General features: G+C 43.9%; 2 protein-coding genes across 3 annotated transcripts in view; one reads left to right on the forward strand and one right to left on the reverse strand.

The window, feature by feature from the left end:
- The window catches only part of LOC122552383 (uncharacterized), a 40,851-nt gene extending 38,473 nt beyond the window's left edge, over nucleotides 1–2,378 (forward strand). For both annotated transcript variants that reach the window (XM_087983137.1, XM_087983138.1), the window contains exon 6: nucleotides 16–2,378. In XM_087983137.1, coding sequence (XP_087839263.1) covers nucleotides 16–476 — 461 coding nt within the window. In that variant the 3' untranslated portion in view covers nucleotides 477–2,378. The remainder of the gene's footprint in view (nucleotides 1–15) is intronic.
- Nucleotides 2,379–2,526: 148 nt separating this feature from the next.
- On the reverse strand, nucleotides 2,527–12,636 carry cunh19orf67 (chromosome unknown C19orf67 homolog). The gene is made up of 6 exons (XM_087983139.1): nucleotides 12,212–12,636; nucleotides 11,126–11,270; nucleotides 8,389–8,489; nucleotides 7,298–7,486; nucleotides 6,392–6,541; nucleotides 2,527–4,756 (listed from the first exon to the last, which is right to left on the reverse strand). Exons 1-6 carry the CDS (start codon nucleotides 12,634–12,636, stop codon nucleotides 4,504–4,506), a joined length of 1,263 nt encoding a protein of 420 aa, XP_087839265.1. The 3' UTR covers nucleotides 2,527–4,503.
- Nucleotides 12,637–17,825: the final 5,189 nt, after the last annotated feature.

The following is a 17,825-nucleotide window of genomic DNA, read 5'->3' on the forward strand; positions in this document are numbered from 1 at the left end:
TGTCAACTGTTGCAGGCCCCTTGAGTGTTCAAACACCACCACCTCTACAGCCACATGCTGGTGTACCATGGACATCCCCACTGCTACCTCCTATTCTTTCCACCATCTATGAAGTGGAAACAGCAGAAGAGACCAGGTTGGAAGATGACCTTGAGAGAGAGGAAGTTCTGAAGCCAGCAGACTGGCCGTGTCCTGAAGTCATTGAGGAGCCCAGTGAGAGGGTCTTGACACTACAGATTGAGCCGGTGAAAGTTGTGCAGCAACTGATTAACCAGACGTTGCTGCTCTCTGGAGATTGTATGAAATTACAAAGCAAGGTGACAGTGGACCAGGCAGAGCTGAGCAAATGGACAGATCTTATATCGCCACTAGATGACTCCACAGCTAGCATCACATCAGTCACCAGCTTTTCTCCTGAAGATATCTCCTCTTCCCAAGGTGAATGGACTGTAGTGGAGCTGGAGACTCATCATTAATGCTTTTTTTCTTGTACATTTGAAACCTCAAAGGGTACTGGTAGTAAGTCAGTTGAAGTTAACACTACTTTTAATGTCCAGGCTACAGGCCACATGCTCTGGGCTTTGTGTGGACCTGAATGATGATGCTCCAAGGCCTCCCCAATGTTTTCAAACTTGGTTTCAGGTCCAAGACAAATGCTTTTATGGGAACCAGCCTTGAAGTACTACTGTCTTGTTTGTTCTTAATTGTTTAATGCATTCAATAGGTTTAGAGCTGTTTACAGTATAAGGCTTTCTGCTGGATATTCAACCTGCCAAGAACTCTTGTTCCCTGAGTTTGAATGTTTTGTATCTGCTCCGAAGCTGCCTGGATTTCAATGGCAATCTCCAATGATATCTGTTCCAACTTGAATGGGTTACTTGTGAAACTGAGTTGGGTGCAACTCATTTTAATATTTTTGGCTTTTTTGAAGATTTGTAGCTCGGGTTCTAAGTTTGCTCACCTGAGCTGGTTGGTTTGTTCTTAGACATGTCACCATGCTCAGTAACATCAGTGAGCCTCTGGTGAAGCACTAGTGTTCTGTCCTGCTTTCTAGTTGTTACAATGGATTTTTTTCCTCGGATGGTAGGTGGGATCCAAATTAACATTTCCTGATGGTGTTCTGATTAGAATGTCAGGCCTTTAGGCATTTCATGTCTGTTTAGCTTATCCTCGGATGGATGTGTTGTCTTAGTCCAAGTGGTGCCCTTCCTTCATCTGTATGTAAGGAAACTAGTGATAGTGAGTCCTGTCTTGGTGGCTAGTTGGTGTTCATGTAGCCTGGTAGCTAGGTTTCTGCCTGTTTGTCCAATGCAGTTAGTCCTTGCATGGTATTCTGTAAGTCATTTTTGTATAGGGTTTTTTTTTTAGGTTCATTAGTAGCTGTTTATGTTGTAGGCTACCATGATGCCAAGAGGACAAAGTAATCTAGAAGTCATTTCAGATGTCTTTGGGGAGTGACTAGGGTTTCTGGGCACTTGTCTGCTTTTTTGGGTTTGTTGAGAAATTAGCAGACTGTTTATTCGGTATCCATTCTTTAATATGCTGAAAAGATCTCCTCCTCCTGTTTATAGTTCCTGGGTGCAACAGTGTGGCTCACCAAAATGGCCTGTTGCAGCTCTGTTTTGTAGGTGTTGGGATGATTGCTCCTGTAGTTGAATATCTAGTCTATTTTTCCTGTAGATGCTGGTTTGTTCATTAACTGTTAGTGACATTTGGGGGGGGGGGAGAGAGAAGAAGAGAGGTCTGTCCTCTTTCCTCCTCTGAATTTTTATGTTAGGATATTGATGTAGGTTTCCTCATTGTTCCTTTTTGTGGTAACAAAGGTATCTTCCATGTAGTGGATCCAGAGTTTGGGTTGAATTGTTGGGAGGCGGTCTGTTCAAGTCTCTGCATTACTTCTAATAAAACCTAATATTGGTGGTCCCATGGGTGTTCCATTGTTTTTGTAGGTCTTGTACAATGTGTAGTGGGTATTAACTAGAAAGTGAAGTTTGAAGAACAGGACCAAAAAAGTATGGAGCTGGAAAAGCACAGCTGGTCAGACAGCATCTGACCAGGAGGATTGACACTTTGAGCATAAGCTCTTCATTCTATAACCTAGTATGGTGATAACATCTGTCTGAAAACAAACCTTTCATATCAGTGAGCAAACTTAAAACCTGACTTGGCCATTGTTTGTAGAAAAATATTTTCTGATGGGTGATTTTAAAACAAGGTGTACAGTCTTGATGGGGATCTAATTGTGTACATAGCTAGACAGTTGAAGATGTAGATTTTATTTTTTAAAAGTTGTCTTGGGCTTTTGGCTATGCAGAGTCTTTTTGCCCAAGTTGCCTCCATGTCATTGCATCTTTTTCCATGAGGAAATTATTACTAACCAACCTCCTTTTTTGAAAGGGGAGGAACAAACTGAATCATATCAACTTCCTCTGTGGAGCAAACCTGAAGTGTGGATAATCTTTTATCCTGTCTCAAACTGGAACATATAGAAGCCATGATGCAGACCTGAGGTCTCCAAATGAAGAATGTTTGTTTGTTTGTCTCCATATGTTGCATTGGTGCAATTACTTTGCACCTTTTTTCAAGGAATCCAGCAGGTGAACTGTTACTTTGAAGTGTCCTTAGATGTGCAGTATGCAAATATGCAGGGAACACTTTTTTTCTTTTAAAGCAACCAATTTATACAGCCTTGTTTGCATGTAGGAGATGATTTGTATACATTTTGCTGCCTTTGCTTTAGCCTACACTACTTCAGCTTTATGATCATGCCAGTAAACTGCCATGACCACCTGATTGGTTTGGGTAATTTCCATAATAAATTTGAAAGCTACATTGAACAGTAAGTTCAGTCAGGATTCAGACTTTGGTAATTTGCCTTGAATTGGAAATTAGTGTAAGTGAAATCCAAGCGTTAAATGAATGAGGCAGTTCATTTTGTCATATTAGCCATTTACATCTGTGTCTCACACTACACTACCTCCCCAGGTTTTTACAAACCGTATGTAAGCATATCCACTAAACTTTTTTCCAAGGAAACGAGAGCTGGCTAATTGGCAAGGCCAAAAGTTACAATGACTTGTTGGTGTGCACAGCCTAATAGATTTTCATTACCAAATCTGTTTTGCATCTGGTTTAGTGGTAAATCTTCCTCTAGTGCTGATAACATGCTTACTGAATCAGTTTAACTTGCTGGTTGAGATTTTTCTGCTTTTTAAGATTATGGACATGGATATTACCCAGTCAAACACTGGATGAAAGCAATGTTGTGGGGTACTGATGTACACTGGCTGTGATTTTTACCAATCAGGCAATGGATCAAGAACAGTTTCTGTGACACTTAAATTGCACTATTTTAGGTTGCATTAATACTTCAGGTATAGTTTTGAATTTCAGGCCATATTTCAAATGGTCAAATTGTGCCAGAACTGTAGAGAAGCTATACAGCTTTTTGGACATTGCTATATAGTGTATCAAGGTTAACTCTTCAAACTTCATTCGAGAGATTTTTCAGATCTTTTTGGTTTTGAAGTTAAAGATCTGACAGCTGATCCCCTTTTTTGTCACTGGTGAAATTTTCTCAAACATAATTGAGACTTGACCTACTTTTGATGCTACCCTTAATGGAACTCTGCAGATCATCATACAGCTACAACAGCATCACCTGCATGCACGGAGTCATTTTTGAAGAGCTTGCATTGGTTCGTAAAGTTAACAAATTCATGTTTGCATGAGTAATTTTTCTGAAGCACGAAGTGTTTTTGCTTAAGTTCAACACTTAGCCTGGTTACAGTTCTATTGTAAAAGTGAATGCAGGGTTTATCCAAGTCTCAAGTATACAAATACACTGACTGAAGGGTGAAATACATGAAGATAGTGAATCAGCTTTAGTAGCTGCTAACTGGTCTTTCCTTGTGTGATTTTGTGAAGGTATATACATAATAAAACAAAGCAAGTACAAATACCATGTTGAGTCAATTATTCCTGTCCCAGAGAATGAATCTGATTTGTAGTTTGACTGACTAGTTTTAAGTGATCTAAGGTTTTATTAAAACCTAGTTGAAGCTTCCATGTTCTGAATGCTCACCTGTCTTACAAATGTCTTGTAAATCAGGCTGTCTGTACTAGACATTTATACTTCCTATCCAAGCCATCTTTTCCTTAATCAGTCATGGAAAATTTTTATGGTGTATTAAACTCCATTGACATGTAAAGACTTGCCCCTGTAGCAATCTGTCTCTAGATGCTAGGTGAAGGGAACAATTTTTAAAAGCTAATACAAATCCCTCCCTCACATTAACTACTCTGACCAGTTTTTAATGTAGTGGTGTAAATACTCTTTTAATTTCAGGTGTGTCCTTATGACAAAGTAAATTCTATAGTTTTTTCTTTGGGATACTAGCGCTAATTAGCACATGCTAAGACTAGAAGGTATTTCACTGATCTTTCCTAGTAAAGGAGTCAATAGCAATTCTAAAATTCAACTTCTTTGCCTGGGTGAATGGGTTAACTGGTGAAGGACTCTGAATTGAGTCCAGCTGAAACTACCTGGTAGCTAGACCTAGGGAGGTCTGGGTGACTGGTACCATCTAAGTATGAGAACTGTTTTGGCTTGGTGAGGCAAGTTCCTGCTGGGTCAGCTGACCTTCGACTCAAAAGGATGTCCACAAGGAGATCAGTAGCAGCAATCTGCGATGGCTCCTCGAACCCAATGGTGACCAGGAGCTCATAGTCACCCCGAGGCTGCTTGTATAGAAACCTAAAATCCACAAAGTGACTTTTACATAATGTTCATATTTAAATTTATCCCAACATTGCAGGGTCAGAGGCTTGATTTTCTGTATTGATTCTGTTACGTTGCCTGACCCACTTCATTTGAAAGCTAAACATACCACTTTTTGGACCTGCCAATGCCCAGCAGCCAGAGTTGGACACTGCTTCTCCCCCTCACCACAAATCAGGACAAAGGCTAACATTTCAGGATCTGCCCTCCACTGCCCCCTCTTCCCCCCACCCCTCTTCTCCTCTTTCTTTCCTCCTTTCCTCCCCCTCTCCTCCTCCCTTCTCTGGCAGCTGGCTGGGTGAAGTGTGCACATTCTCCCTGTCTGTGTGGGTTTCTTCCCACCTTCCAGAGATGGGCAGGTCAGGTGCATTGACCATGCTAAATTGTCCAGTGGGCATTATAGCACCAGAGACCCAGGTTCAATGCCCACTTCAGGCAACTGTGACACTTGCATGTTCTCCCAGTGTCTGTGGGTTTTCTCCCACAGTCTGAAGCTGTGCACGTTAGGTGAAGTGGCCATGCTAAATTGCCTGTAGCTGAAAATGTGTCACTGGAACAGCGCAGCAGGTCAGGCAGCATCCAGGGAACAGGAGAATCGACGTTTTGGGCATAAGCCCTTCTTCAGTGCTTGTAGTGTTAGGAGAATGGGTCTGGTGCTCCTCAGAGGGTCGGTGTGGACTTGTTGGGCCAAAGGGCCTGTTTCCACAGTAAGTAATCTATACTTTAGTAATCAGAAAGTCTCCAGTGAAGTGCTGGTGTTATTTGCCGTCACTATACAGGAGCATCAATTGGCCACTAAAAGCCATGACCCACTCTTGCTTGTTTCCATACACCGACAAAGAAGGACAACACTTGCACATGTCTTTGTTTCAGCTGTCCTAAGATGTAAGAGTTTAGAGGTATGACACTCTAACCAGAAATCCATTGATAAACACTGGTTGAGACCCGATCTACCTTCCCTTGTTTTAAAAAGAAATCAATGACATCACCCACCTTGAGGGCAGGATATAGCACCAGTACTTCACCAGAGGCTCACTGATATTACCCAGTATGGTGATGTCTGAAAACAAACCTTCCAGCTCAATGAGCTAACTTAAACTTTGGTACTAAACTATATTAGATTTTCTTTTGGCTAGATTGAAATTGAATTGGACCTGTTACAAGGTAGATATGTGTCACTACATTGTGCAGTATTTGTCTCTATCTTAGTGATAATTACAATCTGACATACTGTTAGAGCGTGGATGTTCAATAGTTGAGAAAAATCTTTTCCTGCCCTAAACTATGCAACAACAACTTGCACCTTTAAGGTAGTGCCAAGTAGCTGCTTCATTCAGACTAAATGATGGAACAGGGAAGGCCACCACTGGTCAGTGCCTGCAGAGGGCGTAGGTTGATTCCAACTCCTGATTTTGGTTCAGTATAAGTTGAGGGTAGATGTATTTAGCAGCTGATCAGGGAGATAGGATGCACAGAGAAAGGGTCCTTGGTAAGACACTACACATACATAAACACTAGTCAAACAAAAACACTAGTGTAGGCCTAATGACCTGTTTCTATACACTATGACCTATATCATTCTACGTGGTAGAAAACTCTAACATCAATTACCAGCAAAGGAGATCTGGTTCCCTTGGGGAGGGTTCTACCTGGATCCAGCGACCAATAGACCACAGGCGCCTGCTTTTGGAAGTTGTATTTTTGGAACTGGGCTGGTTGTTATCCATCGCCTGATTAGCCTCCTTAAAGCACAGGAAGTAACTGCACAACAATACAATGGGACAGCAGATGCACTGTGAATGACTGAGGACCCATGTAGAAGATGACAGTACAACATTGATGTAACTAAAAGGTGTTCAGAACAGGTGAACCATATATGTTTATACATCTTCAAATTAAATGAGTCTGCCTGCATTATGTTACAAAATGCAGGCTGAGGTGGTTTGGCTACCATGGAATACAGCTACAGCACTGAAGGAGATTATTTGGCTCAGTATGATAGGGGCAGCTCCCTGAAAAGTAAGACCACCTGCTGAAGGAGCAGCGCTCCGAAAGCTAGTGCTTCCAAATAAAACCGGTTGGACTATAACCTGATGGTGTTTAACCCTGAAAAACAGCTCCGTTCTTGCTTTGAAGCTGTGCACCTCTGTTCGTCTGTCTTCAGATGCTCATCCAATTCCATGGTGAAAGCCCCATTTGCATCTGTCTCTCCCACCCTCTCGGACAGTGCGTTCCACTTCTTAACCATTTGCTGAGTTTTGTCTTTCAAATATCTTCCTACCACCCTTTTGGGGTTCTAGTGTCAATTGCTCTAAATCCGTCCAGTGGGACTGGTACCACCCTGTCAACCCATGTAGACCCCCTCAGATGTTTGAGCACCTTTGAATAAGTTACCATTTAACATTTCTCTAAGGAGAACAATTCCAGCTTCTCCCAACTATCCACACACCGTCATCCCTGGAATTACACGCAACCTCTACTCTCCACAGCCTCTCCCAATCGAATATCTGCACTTACTATTCTGTTAATGGATCTGTCCCATCCCCATAGGATGCTCCTTCAGTGATGTCCACGTTCCACCGGATTTTCTTGAACAGCAGGCTTGGCTCCTTTGCTGCTGTGTAAGGTACAGGCATACAGTATCGAAACGTAGAAACTCTAAACCAGTGCCCGAGACGGAACTCTCCTCTGTAGAAGTAGCAAATACTAGAGTGCCAGGATTTAAACAAATGAAAGGAAAGGGGAGGGAAATGTGGGGATTGGAGTGGTTGTAGGAAAATGATTAGAATCCTTAGATTTTATTTTTGTTTGTCCCCATCATCCTCCTCTCTAGGTCAAATCAAGTACGCAATTGGCTTGTGTCTACCCAATCCTGGGCCTGACACATCGGGGGAAAAGTATCCAAACCTCATAGGGGAGGTTTTGATTTACAAGAATGGGACCAGGAATGAGGGACTTCACTTAGCGTGGCAGAATGGAGAAGCTGGGGCAATTCTGCTCTGTGCAGAGACGGGCAAGGAGAAATGGGATTTCAGCATCTTAAATTCCTAAAGGGCTTTGATAAAGTGAATAAGGAGAAACCATTCCCAACAGCAGGTGCTATGGAGGACTGATACTTATGGTGATTAGTGAAACTACCAGAGGGGAGGCAAGGATATGTTTCCACAGGGAACAATCTGTTGTGATCTGGAAGTGGAGCAGGTGGAAGTGGATTAAATTGTAAAGTTTGGCAGAGAATGGGATAAATACTCCCACACTCATACAGGCAACTGTAGTGATGGATTTGCATCATTCTGGAGTTGAAATGACTTGAGGATGATTAGTGGTCTCTTTCTGATTCAGTTTAGCAGAGGAACTGCCAAAATCCGACACCGATTCCCTCCTACAACCACAGCCAAGACTGACTAGCAGCGCTGAACTGTCCCGATGGGGGTGGGGATCACACTGTCAGACGGATCAGTGCAGGGTTAGATCAGGGTCGAAGCTGGTCCTGTCAAGTTGCTCCGCTGTTTGAAATGTTCGATTTCACAGAGCGGGGCATCTTCTTGGATTGTGGTTTCATTTTCCACTGGCAGCTCGTGAATGGTTTGGGTCAGGGTCCCCGTTACCTGCAGGGGTCTGTCTCCTCCAGAGAGATGAAGCCAAAGGATGCATACATGAGGACCAGCTGCTCTAGGCTGGAGGCCAGCTGCTGGGAGAACTGCAAAAGCTGAGAAAAACACATTAATGATCAGGCAGACACAAATCAAGAATGTACAGGCGAAGGATTCACATTTTTGGATCATTGGAAGCTGTTTTGGGGTAGAAGTGACCTGTACAAGGACAAATTGCACCTAAAATGGAAGGGGACTAATATACTGGCAGGGAGATTTACTAGAACTGCTTGGGAGGATTTAAACTAGTAAGGTGGGGGTGGGTGCGATCTAGGGAGATAGTGAGGAAAGAGATCAATTTGAGACTGGTATAGCTGAGAACAGAAGTGAGTCAAACAGTCCGGGCAGGCAGGGACAAAGCAGAGCAGGGCATAGGTTTAGGGTGAGAGGGAAACGATATAAAAGAGACCTAAGGAGCAACTTTTTCACTCAGAGCATGGTACGTGTATGGAATGAGCTGGCAGAGGAAGTGGTGGAGACTGGTACAATTGCAATATTTAAAAGACATTTGGATGGGTATATGAATAGGAAGGGTTTGGAGGGATATGGGCCGGGTGCTGGCAGGTGGGACTAGATTGGGTTGGGATATCTGGTCGGCATGGACGGGTTGGACCGAAGGGTCTGTTTCTGTGCTGTACGTCCCTATAACTCTATGACTGATAAACTTAACTGCATTTATTTCAATGCAAGAGGCCTAACAGGGAAGGCAGATGAACTCAGAGCATGGTTACGAACATAGGACTGGGATATCATAGCAATTACAAAAAAAAATCAGGGATGGACAGGACTGGCAGCTTAATGTTCCAAGATACAAATGCTGCAGGAAGGATAGAAAGGGAGGCAAGAGAGGAGGGGGAGTGGCATTTTTGATAAGGGAAAGCATTACAGCTGTGCTGAGGGAGGATATTCCTGGAAATACATCCAGGGAAGTTATTTGGGTGGAACTGAGAAATAAGAAAGGGATGATCATCTTATTGGGATTGTATTATAGACCCCCTAATAGTCAGAGGGAAATTGAGAAACAAATTTGTAAGGAGATCTCAGCTATCTGTGTAATAGAGTGATTATTGTAGGGGATTTTAACTTTCCAGAGACTGGGACTGCGAATGCCATAGTGTTAAGGGTTTAGATGGAAAGGAATTTGTTAAGTGTGTACAAGAAAACTTTCTGATTCAGTATGTGGATGTACCTACTAGAGAAGGTGCAAAACTTGACCTAGTCTTGGGAAATAAGGCAGGGCAGGTGCAATTCTGGAATATTGCGTGCAATTCTGGTCTTCCTATCGGAAGGATGTTGTGAAACTTGAAGGGGTTCAGAAAAGATTTACAAGGATGTTGCCAAGATTGGGGGATCTGAGCTACAGGGAGAGGCTGAACAGGCTGGGGCTGTTTTTCCCTGGAGCAGAAATTCAAGACTGGTTTTAATTTGATGTAATAATAATTCTGGGATTACTGTCCAAAATATTTTTCTCTAAAATTTCTGTTTACAAATCTCTAATCTCTGCCAACAACACAATCCTCCAAGTTCTCTCTGCACTCCTCCAATTCTGGCTTCTTTGACCATCTCCAATCTTCATCAGTCCACCACTAGCAGCCATGCCTTTAGCTCTCAAATTTGCTCCTCGACTCCTCTCCCACCCCTTTTTGTACCATTCTCAAAGGCTACATCTTTAACCAGACTTCAGTCACTGTCCTGCTAGCTCCTTAAGTCGCTCATCAAACCTTGTTTGATGTTCCTGTGAAGCACCTCAAGACACATCACTATCTCCGAGAGGTCTTGAATAAATACACTTAATTGTTCTCCTCACCCAGCTGTAGTGCATACTACGTACTATCTGATCTCTGCCAGAAGCCATTCTCTGGTAATGAAAATCCCTTCAATGGTCAGGTCCACTGTAGCACCTTATTGCCCCCTTGGGTAGCAGAGTGCAAACTGAACTCTGGAAATTCCAAGAGAAAGGGATCTTTCATGAACCCAGGATTTCCTCATGTGCTGTCTAGTTGGTGAAATACAACCAGTGCTGTTGGAAATGCAGTAGCCAATTTGCATTCAGTGAGCTCTCACAAGTAGTGTGGCACGGTGGCTCAGTGGTTAGCACTGCAGCCTCATAGCACCGGGGACCCAGGTTCAATTCCAGCTTCAGGTGACTGTCTGTGTGGAGTTTGCACAGTCTTTCACTTCTTTCTCTACCTCACTTGACTCTTCTTTTTCTCTCATTCCTCTGTTTTCTGCTCTCTCCTTTTAAAACTTACAGGTCAAGGAGATAGACCCAAAGATGTGCAGGTTAGGTGAATTGCCCATAGTGTTAGGTGCAGTAGTCAGAGGGAAATGGTCTGGGTGGGTTACTCTTCAGACGGTCGGTGTGAACTTGTTGGGCAAAGGGCCTGTTTCCACACTGTAGTGAATCTATTTAAAGTAACAATATGATAACGACTGGACCATTCAATATGGTGAAGTGGAGTGAGGGCTAAGTATTGGCCAGAAGCTGGAGAGAAGTCTCCCGCTGATCTTGGACACATTAAACCCTGACCAGTTGGCAATGATTCTCCTGAAGCGCAGCAGCTCTGACAGGACAGCACTCCCTCACTGGGAGTATCAGCCTGTTCAAACCTCCCTGAAAACACACTGTGGGCAGGAGTTGCTCTGAAATTTTTTTGTCAAATGATTTTCAATCTTATTCCTAACGCATTACCCGTTTCTGGATATACTCGGGGAGAGGCTTCCTGTCGGAATGAATACTGCGTGCCGTCGATTCCAGGTAAGCAAAGTATGGCTGGCACGTCTTCACAAAGATTGGTACAGCCCTTGCAAACTCCTCATTGTGAATTCGGTCTCTGCTGCAGGAGGGAAACACACTGAAGAACATCAGGGAACAGACAGGCTAACCCGTTACAACAAAGCCAAGAACTTTCCAAAGGAGAGCTATCACATAGCGTGCTCCATCCATTAGCGTATAAAGCTCATCCTCTGGCTTTCACTCACTCACTGTAAACTTGGACACCAACAGTCTATCTCCTTGACCCGTAAGTTTTAAAAGGAGAGAGCAGAAAACAGAGGAATGAGAGAAAAGGAAGAGTCAAGTGAGGTAGAGAAAGAAGTGAAAGAATAATGAGAGAGACAGACAGAAATATAAGAAAACATTTTAAACACCACAAACACCAATTTACTACCCCGAGCATATGTACAAACGAGGCTCCACATTGGATAGAAGGGTTTGTTTCTGTGCTGCATAACTCTGATGCTATTTCAGGGCAGGAGAGGTAGATGAGTATCAATATATATTTCTGTGGAAAGCTACTTAGGCTGTTAAGTGGCTGCCCTAACTTGCAGATTTTTTCTTTTTAAAAAAAAACAGGAATTAACAAGAAAATGCAGCAACATTGTGAAATGCACTGGGTGACTAAGGGTGAACTGTCATCCTCACCAGGCTAAAGGCAGATTGACACAAATTGTTGGGTAACTTGTGCTGATTCCCAATTCACTGGGTAGTGCTGTCTCTCAGCAAATGGCATTGCATGGTTTATTCATAGATAGCTGTCAGTGCCTGACTGTAATACTGGCAGCAAACTTTAGACCAACTATTAGATGGTTCTGATCATAAACTACATCTTGGCTGAATGCCACTTGCACAGGATTTAGAGTGCTCAAGTTACAATCTATGAATCACAGATGTAATTGCAGAAAGATAGCACTGGTTGGCTGAAGACAAAATGATGAGGAATGGAATGAAGCTACACCTCTAAGAGAGAGTAAGAGCAGATGTGAGCCGGGCCAATACCTGTACACCAGGTGGGTCTGGAATTCCTCTGCCTTCTTCAGCAGGTACTGAAGCTGCTGTTCTATTGGCTGGAGTTTCTCTTCCATAAGAGTGATGTCGTACTGAGGTGCTTCACCCTCCGGCCCACGGGGTTGTTCCTCCTTCCCATGCTGTGGCGTGAAGGTGGTGGTGTTCGTGACTTGTACAGAGGTCTGTGAAGCCTGCATGGTTGAAGAGCTGGAATAGGCCGGGGCAGGCATGAAGACCTGGCTCTCCTTCCTCTGCTTCTCTTGCATGTGCTGCCCCATTAGCTGCTGCAATTCTGTTTCTGTCCAGTGGGACCCTTTCGGTTCTGTGTTGACAACATCCATTGAGCGGGAACATTTCAACTTCTCTCTCCTCTTGTACACCGCTATGTCATGTCCATTAGTGACATTCTCCTCCATTCTGTATGCAAGAAACAATAATTATTCTTTGGCTGACCTGGGCTCTTCTGTAACAAATCCTACCCAAGTTAGCCTCGTAGTCTCAGTCCCTGCTTCAGTGCATATCCCAGCAGCTAGACAAAGGGTGCAGGATAATCAGCGGATCCAAACACTCCATACAATCATCACAGGAAATCCTAGACAACATCAAAAACATAAACATAGACAAGGATGAAGAAATGGTTTCATTCAATGTAACAGCATTGTTCACTTCAGTTGACAAAACTCCAGCCAGAGACACAATAGCCAACCTGCTGGACAAACAGAACAGATGACACAATGGGGAACCTATTAACAAGGATTGCATACTCAAACTACTAGACCTGTGCTTGACATCACACTTCACATTCAACAACAAGATATATGAACAGATCAATGGGACACATATGGGCTCCCCCATCTCTGGGCTCATAGCAGAAGCAGTGGTGCAAAGACAGGAACAAATGCCAGCCCTCCCACAAATCCAACCCAAACTCTGGATCAGACAGGTGGACAACACTTTTGGGCTTACCAAGAGAACAGAAATCGAGAGCACACACCAGGTTATCAACACCATGCTCACAGGGATCAGATTTACGAGAGAGGAGGAAACCAACAATCAACTCCCATTCTTGGATCTGACGGTAGAAAGATCACAGAACGGTGAATGCACCACAAAAACTGTACAGGAAGGCCACACACACTGACCAGGTCCTGAATTACAACAGCAGCTACCCAAACACATACAAGAGAAGACGCACTAGGGCCCTGTTCAAAAGGGCTACAACACACTGCAGCACTCCTGACCTACAAAGAGAAGAACAATACCTCGAAAGAGTCTTCGTCAAGAATGGATATCCTGCAACTTCATCCGCAGGTGGCTAACAGACAGACAATGTGATGAGGACATGCCACGACCCAACTCACCAGCCACGCTAACATAAAAAAAAAGGTCTTGGAACAGACAGCCAGACTTCTTTGATTCATGACAGCCCATAAACCGACAGCCACGCTCAGACAACTCACCAGAACAAAACACCCTATACCCATCAGATGCAAGACTAATGTAATTTACAAGATTCCATGCAAAGACAATTTTCTGATTCAGTATGTGGATGCACCCACTAGAGAAGGTGTAAAATTTGACCTACTCTTGGGAAATAAGGCAGGGCAGGTGACTGAGGTGTCAGTGGGGGAGCACTTTGGGGCCAGCGACCGTAATTCTATTAGATTTAAAATGATGATGGAAAAGGATAGACCAGATCTAAAAGTTGAAGTTCTAAATTGGAGAAAGGCCAATTTTGACGGTATTAGGCAAGAACTTTCAAAAGCTGATCGGAGGCAGATGTTCGCAGGCAACGGGACGGCTGGAAAATGGGAAGCCTTCAGAAATGAGATAACGAGAGCCCAGAGGAAGTATATTCCTGTCAGGGTGGAAGGGAAGGCTGGTAGGTTTAGGGAATGCTGGATGACTAAAGAAATTGAGGGTTTGGTTAAGAAAAAGAAGGAAGCATATGTCAGGTATAGACAGGATAGATCGAGTGAATCCTTAGAAGAGTATAAAGGAAATAGGAGTATACTTAAGAAGGAAATCAGGAGGGCAAAAAGGGGACACGAGATAGCTTTGGCAAATAGAGCTAAGGAGAATCCAAAGAGATTTTACAAATACATCAAGGACAAAAGGGTAACTAGGGAGAGAACAGGGCCCTCAAAGATCAGCAAGGCGGCCTTTGTGTGGAGCTGCAGAAAATGGGGGAGATACTAAACGAGTATTTTGCAGCAGTATTTACTGTAGAAAAAGATATAGAAGATATAAAATGTAGGGAAATAGATGGTGACATCTTGAAAAATGTCCAGATTACAGAGGAGGAAGTGCTGGATGTCTTGAAACGGCTAAAGGTGGATAAATCCCCAGGACCTGATCAGGTATACCCAAGAACTCTGTGTGAAGCTAAGGATGTGATTGCTGGGCCTCTTCTGAGAAATTTGTATCATCGATAGTCACAGGTGAGGTGCCGGAAGACTGGAGGTTGGCTAACGTGGTGCCACTGTTTAAGAAGGTGGTAAGGACAAGCCAGGGACCTATAGACCAGTAAGCCTGACGTCAGTGGTGGGCAAGTTGTTGGAGGGAATCCTGTGGGACAGGATGTACATGTATTTGGAAAGGCAGGGACTGAGTAGGGATAGTCAACATGGTTTTTTGCTTGGGAAATCATGTCTTACAAACTTGATTGAATTTTTTGAGGAACTAACAAAGAAGATTGATGAGGGCAGAGCGGTAGATGTGATCTATATGGACTTCAGTAAGGCGTTCGACAAGGTTCCCCATGGGAGACTGATTAGCAAGGTTAGATCTCACGAAATACAGGGACAACTAGCTATTTGGATACAGAACTGGCTCAAAGGTAGAAGACAGAGGGTGGTGGTAGAGGGTTGTTTTTCAGACAGGAGGCCTGTGACCAGTGGAGTGCCACAAGGATCGGTGCTGGGACCTCAACTTTTTGTCACTTACATAAATGCGAGCATAAGAGGTACAGTTAGTAAGTTTGCAGATGACACCAAAATTGGAGGTGTAGTGGACAGTGAAGAAGGTTACCTCAGAGTACAACGGGATCTTGACCAGATGGGCCAATGGGCTGAGAAGTGGCAGATGGAGTTTAATTCAGATAAATGCGAGGTGCTGCATTTTGCGAAAGCAAATCTTAGCAGGACTTATACATTTAATGGTAAGGTCCTAGGGAGTGTTGCCGAATAAAGAGACCTTGGAGTGCAGGTTCATAGCTCCTTGTAAGTGGAGTCGCAGGTAGATAGGATAGTGAAGAAGGCATTTGGTATGCTTTCCTTTATTGGTCAGAGTATTGAGTACAGGAGTTGGGAGGTCATGGTGCGGCTGTACAGGACATTGGTTAGGCCACTGTTGGAATATTGCGTGCAATTCTGGTCTCCTTCCTATCGGAAAGATGTTGTGAAACTTGAAATGGTTCAGAAAAGATTTACAAGGATGTTGCCACAGTTGGAGGATTTGAGGTATAGGGAGAGGCTGAACAGGCTGAGGCTGTTTTCCCTAGAGCATCGGAGGCTGAGGGGTAACTTTATAGAGGTTTACAAAATTATGAGGGGCATGGATAGGGTAAATAGGCAAAGTCTTTTCCCTGTGGTCGGGAGTCCAGAACGAGAGGGCATAGGTTTAGGGTGAGAGGGGAAAGATACAAAAGAGACCTACGGGGCAGCTTTTTCACACAGAGGGTGGTACGTGTATGGAATGAGCTGCCAGAGGAAGTGGTGGAGGCTGGTACAATTGCAACATTTAAGAGGCATTTGGATGGGTATATGAATAGGAAGGGTTTGGAGGGATATGGGCTGGGTGCTGGCAGGTGGGACTAGATTGGGTTGGGATATCTGGTCGGCATGGACGGGTTGGACCGAAGGGTCTGTTTCCGTGCTGTACATCTCTATGACTCCATGAGATACTATATAGGACAAACAGGCAGACAACTAGTATTCCGCATCTACAAACACCAACTAGCCACTGAATGCCGTGAGCAGCTGTCCCTAGTGGCCACACACACAGATGACAAGGACCACAAACTGGACTGGGACAACACAATAATCAAAGACAGAGAGTAGCCGGAGAATTTCTAGAACCATGGCCATCATCCACGACGCTATCAACAAGCACATAGACCTAGACCCAATATACCAGCCACTACAATGAACAACCAGAAACTGCAGGACTGGAACCAAATAAACTCCAGGTGACACAGTACAGTAGTGCCACACAGGAGCCTCCAAAGCATTGAGGATGTCACCTAGACAGGGGATAAAATGTCTGCAGATTAACTTCCCACCTCGGCGAACATACCCACAACTATGGCAATCATCACCCGAGCAACAAACCTTCACGCAAACATTGGAAAATAAACAAAGTACTGGGGAAACTCAGCAGCTCTGGTCACATCTGCAGAGAGAGAAACAGAGTTATCATGTCATGTACAATAATATGATTCTTTGGATCTGAAGATGGCTGGAAATGATGGTGTTCATGTTGTTGACAAAGGTGCAGGAGGAACAAGTGGAACAGATGCTTAGTGCACCCTGAGCAAAATACAAAGGAAGAGAGTGCTAATGTGAATAGAGGAGAGACGTGGCTGCAAAACAGATGTTAATAATGAGTGAATAGTCAGAAATACATCAGCTTTACTGAGAGCAAATCCATGCAAACAAGACATGGGGTAGAAAAAGCTAGGGACAGAAAACTAAGGACACCATTCATGATTTGACATTGTTGAACTTAAGTCCTGAAGACTGTAAAGTACTGAGGTGGAAAATGAATTGGTGTTCCTCCAGCCTCCATTAATTGAAGTACTGCAGCAGGCCCAGGACAGAAATGCTTCAATGACAGCAAGATGGTTTATCGAGATGGCGAGGAAGCAGAAGATCAAGGTAGTTCATACAGTGAGCGTAGAGGTGCTCTGCAAAGTGGTCACCCAGTGTTTAATTGGTCTTGGCTCTGTAAAGAAAATCACATTGTGAGCAGTTAATGTAGAGGAGAAAGTGAGGTCTGCAGACGCTGGAGATCAGAGCTGAAAATGTGTTGCTGGAAAAGCGCAGCAGGTCAGGCAGCATCCAGGGAACAGGAGAATCGACGTTTCGGGCATAAGGCTTTCTTCAGGAATCTTCCTGAAGAAGGGCTTATGCCCGAAACGTCGATTCTCCTGTTCCCTGGATGCTGCCTGACCTGCTGCGCTTTTCCAGCAACACATTTTCAGCAGTTAATGTAGTCAACTAGATTGAAGGAAGTATAAATAAAACTCTGCTTCACCTGGAAGATGTATGTGGGATGTTGGGCAGTAAGGAGGGAGGGAATTACAGTAGAGCCTCGACATATGAACGACCCCGTTCACGAACAAATCGGTTTACGAACAGGATAGTATGTAAAATTTTGCTTCAACGTACGTACAAAATTCAAGGTACGAACGCAAAAAGCCTGTGTGCGACTACGTGGTTTCATTGTTCTGCTTTGCTATGCTCGCTTTGAACGCAAAACCTCTCGTGCCCCGCGTGATCTCATTCAGTTCGTCTTTGGCGCATGCGCTGTGAACAGCGTTCGTTGCTACATCCAAGCATTCTTACACTATCCGAACAACGGGAAAAATTGATTCAGTTCACGA

This window comes from Chiloscyllium plagiosum, unplaced genomic scaffold (genome assembly GCF_037043375.1).
Source record: "Chiloscyllium plagiosum isolate Xiang-an unplaced genomic scaffold, Cpla_swu_hap1 HiC_scaffold_45, whole genome shotgun sequence".
NCBI classification, from domain to species: Eukaryota; Metazoa; Chordata; class Chondrichthyes; order Orectolobiformes; family Hemiscylliidae; genus Chiloscyllium; species Chiloscyllium plagiosum.

Bases quoted from the DNA above. Each gene is read 5' to 3' on its own strand.
- cunh19orf67 (XM_087983139.1), bottom strand. From the start codon at position 12,636: ATGGAGGAGAATGTCACTAATGGACATGACATAGCGGTGTACAAGAGG. The intron at 11,271-12,211 runs GTATTGGCCCGG...TCCCTCCTGCAG, and splicing joins CAGACCCACCTGGTGTACAG to CAGAGACCGAATTCACAATG. The intron at 4,757-6,391 runs GTAATTGATGTT...TGTGGATTTTAG, and splicing joins GAACCAGATCTCCTTTGCTG to GTTTCTATACAAGCAGCCTC.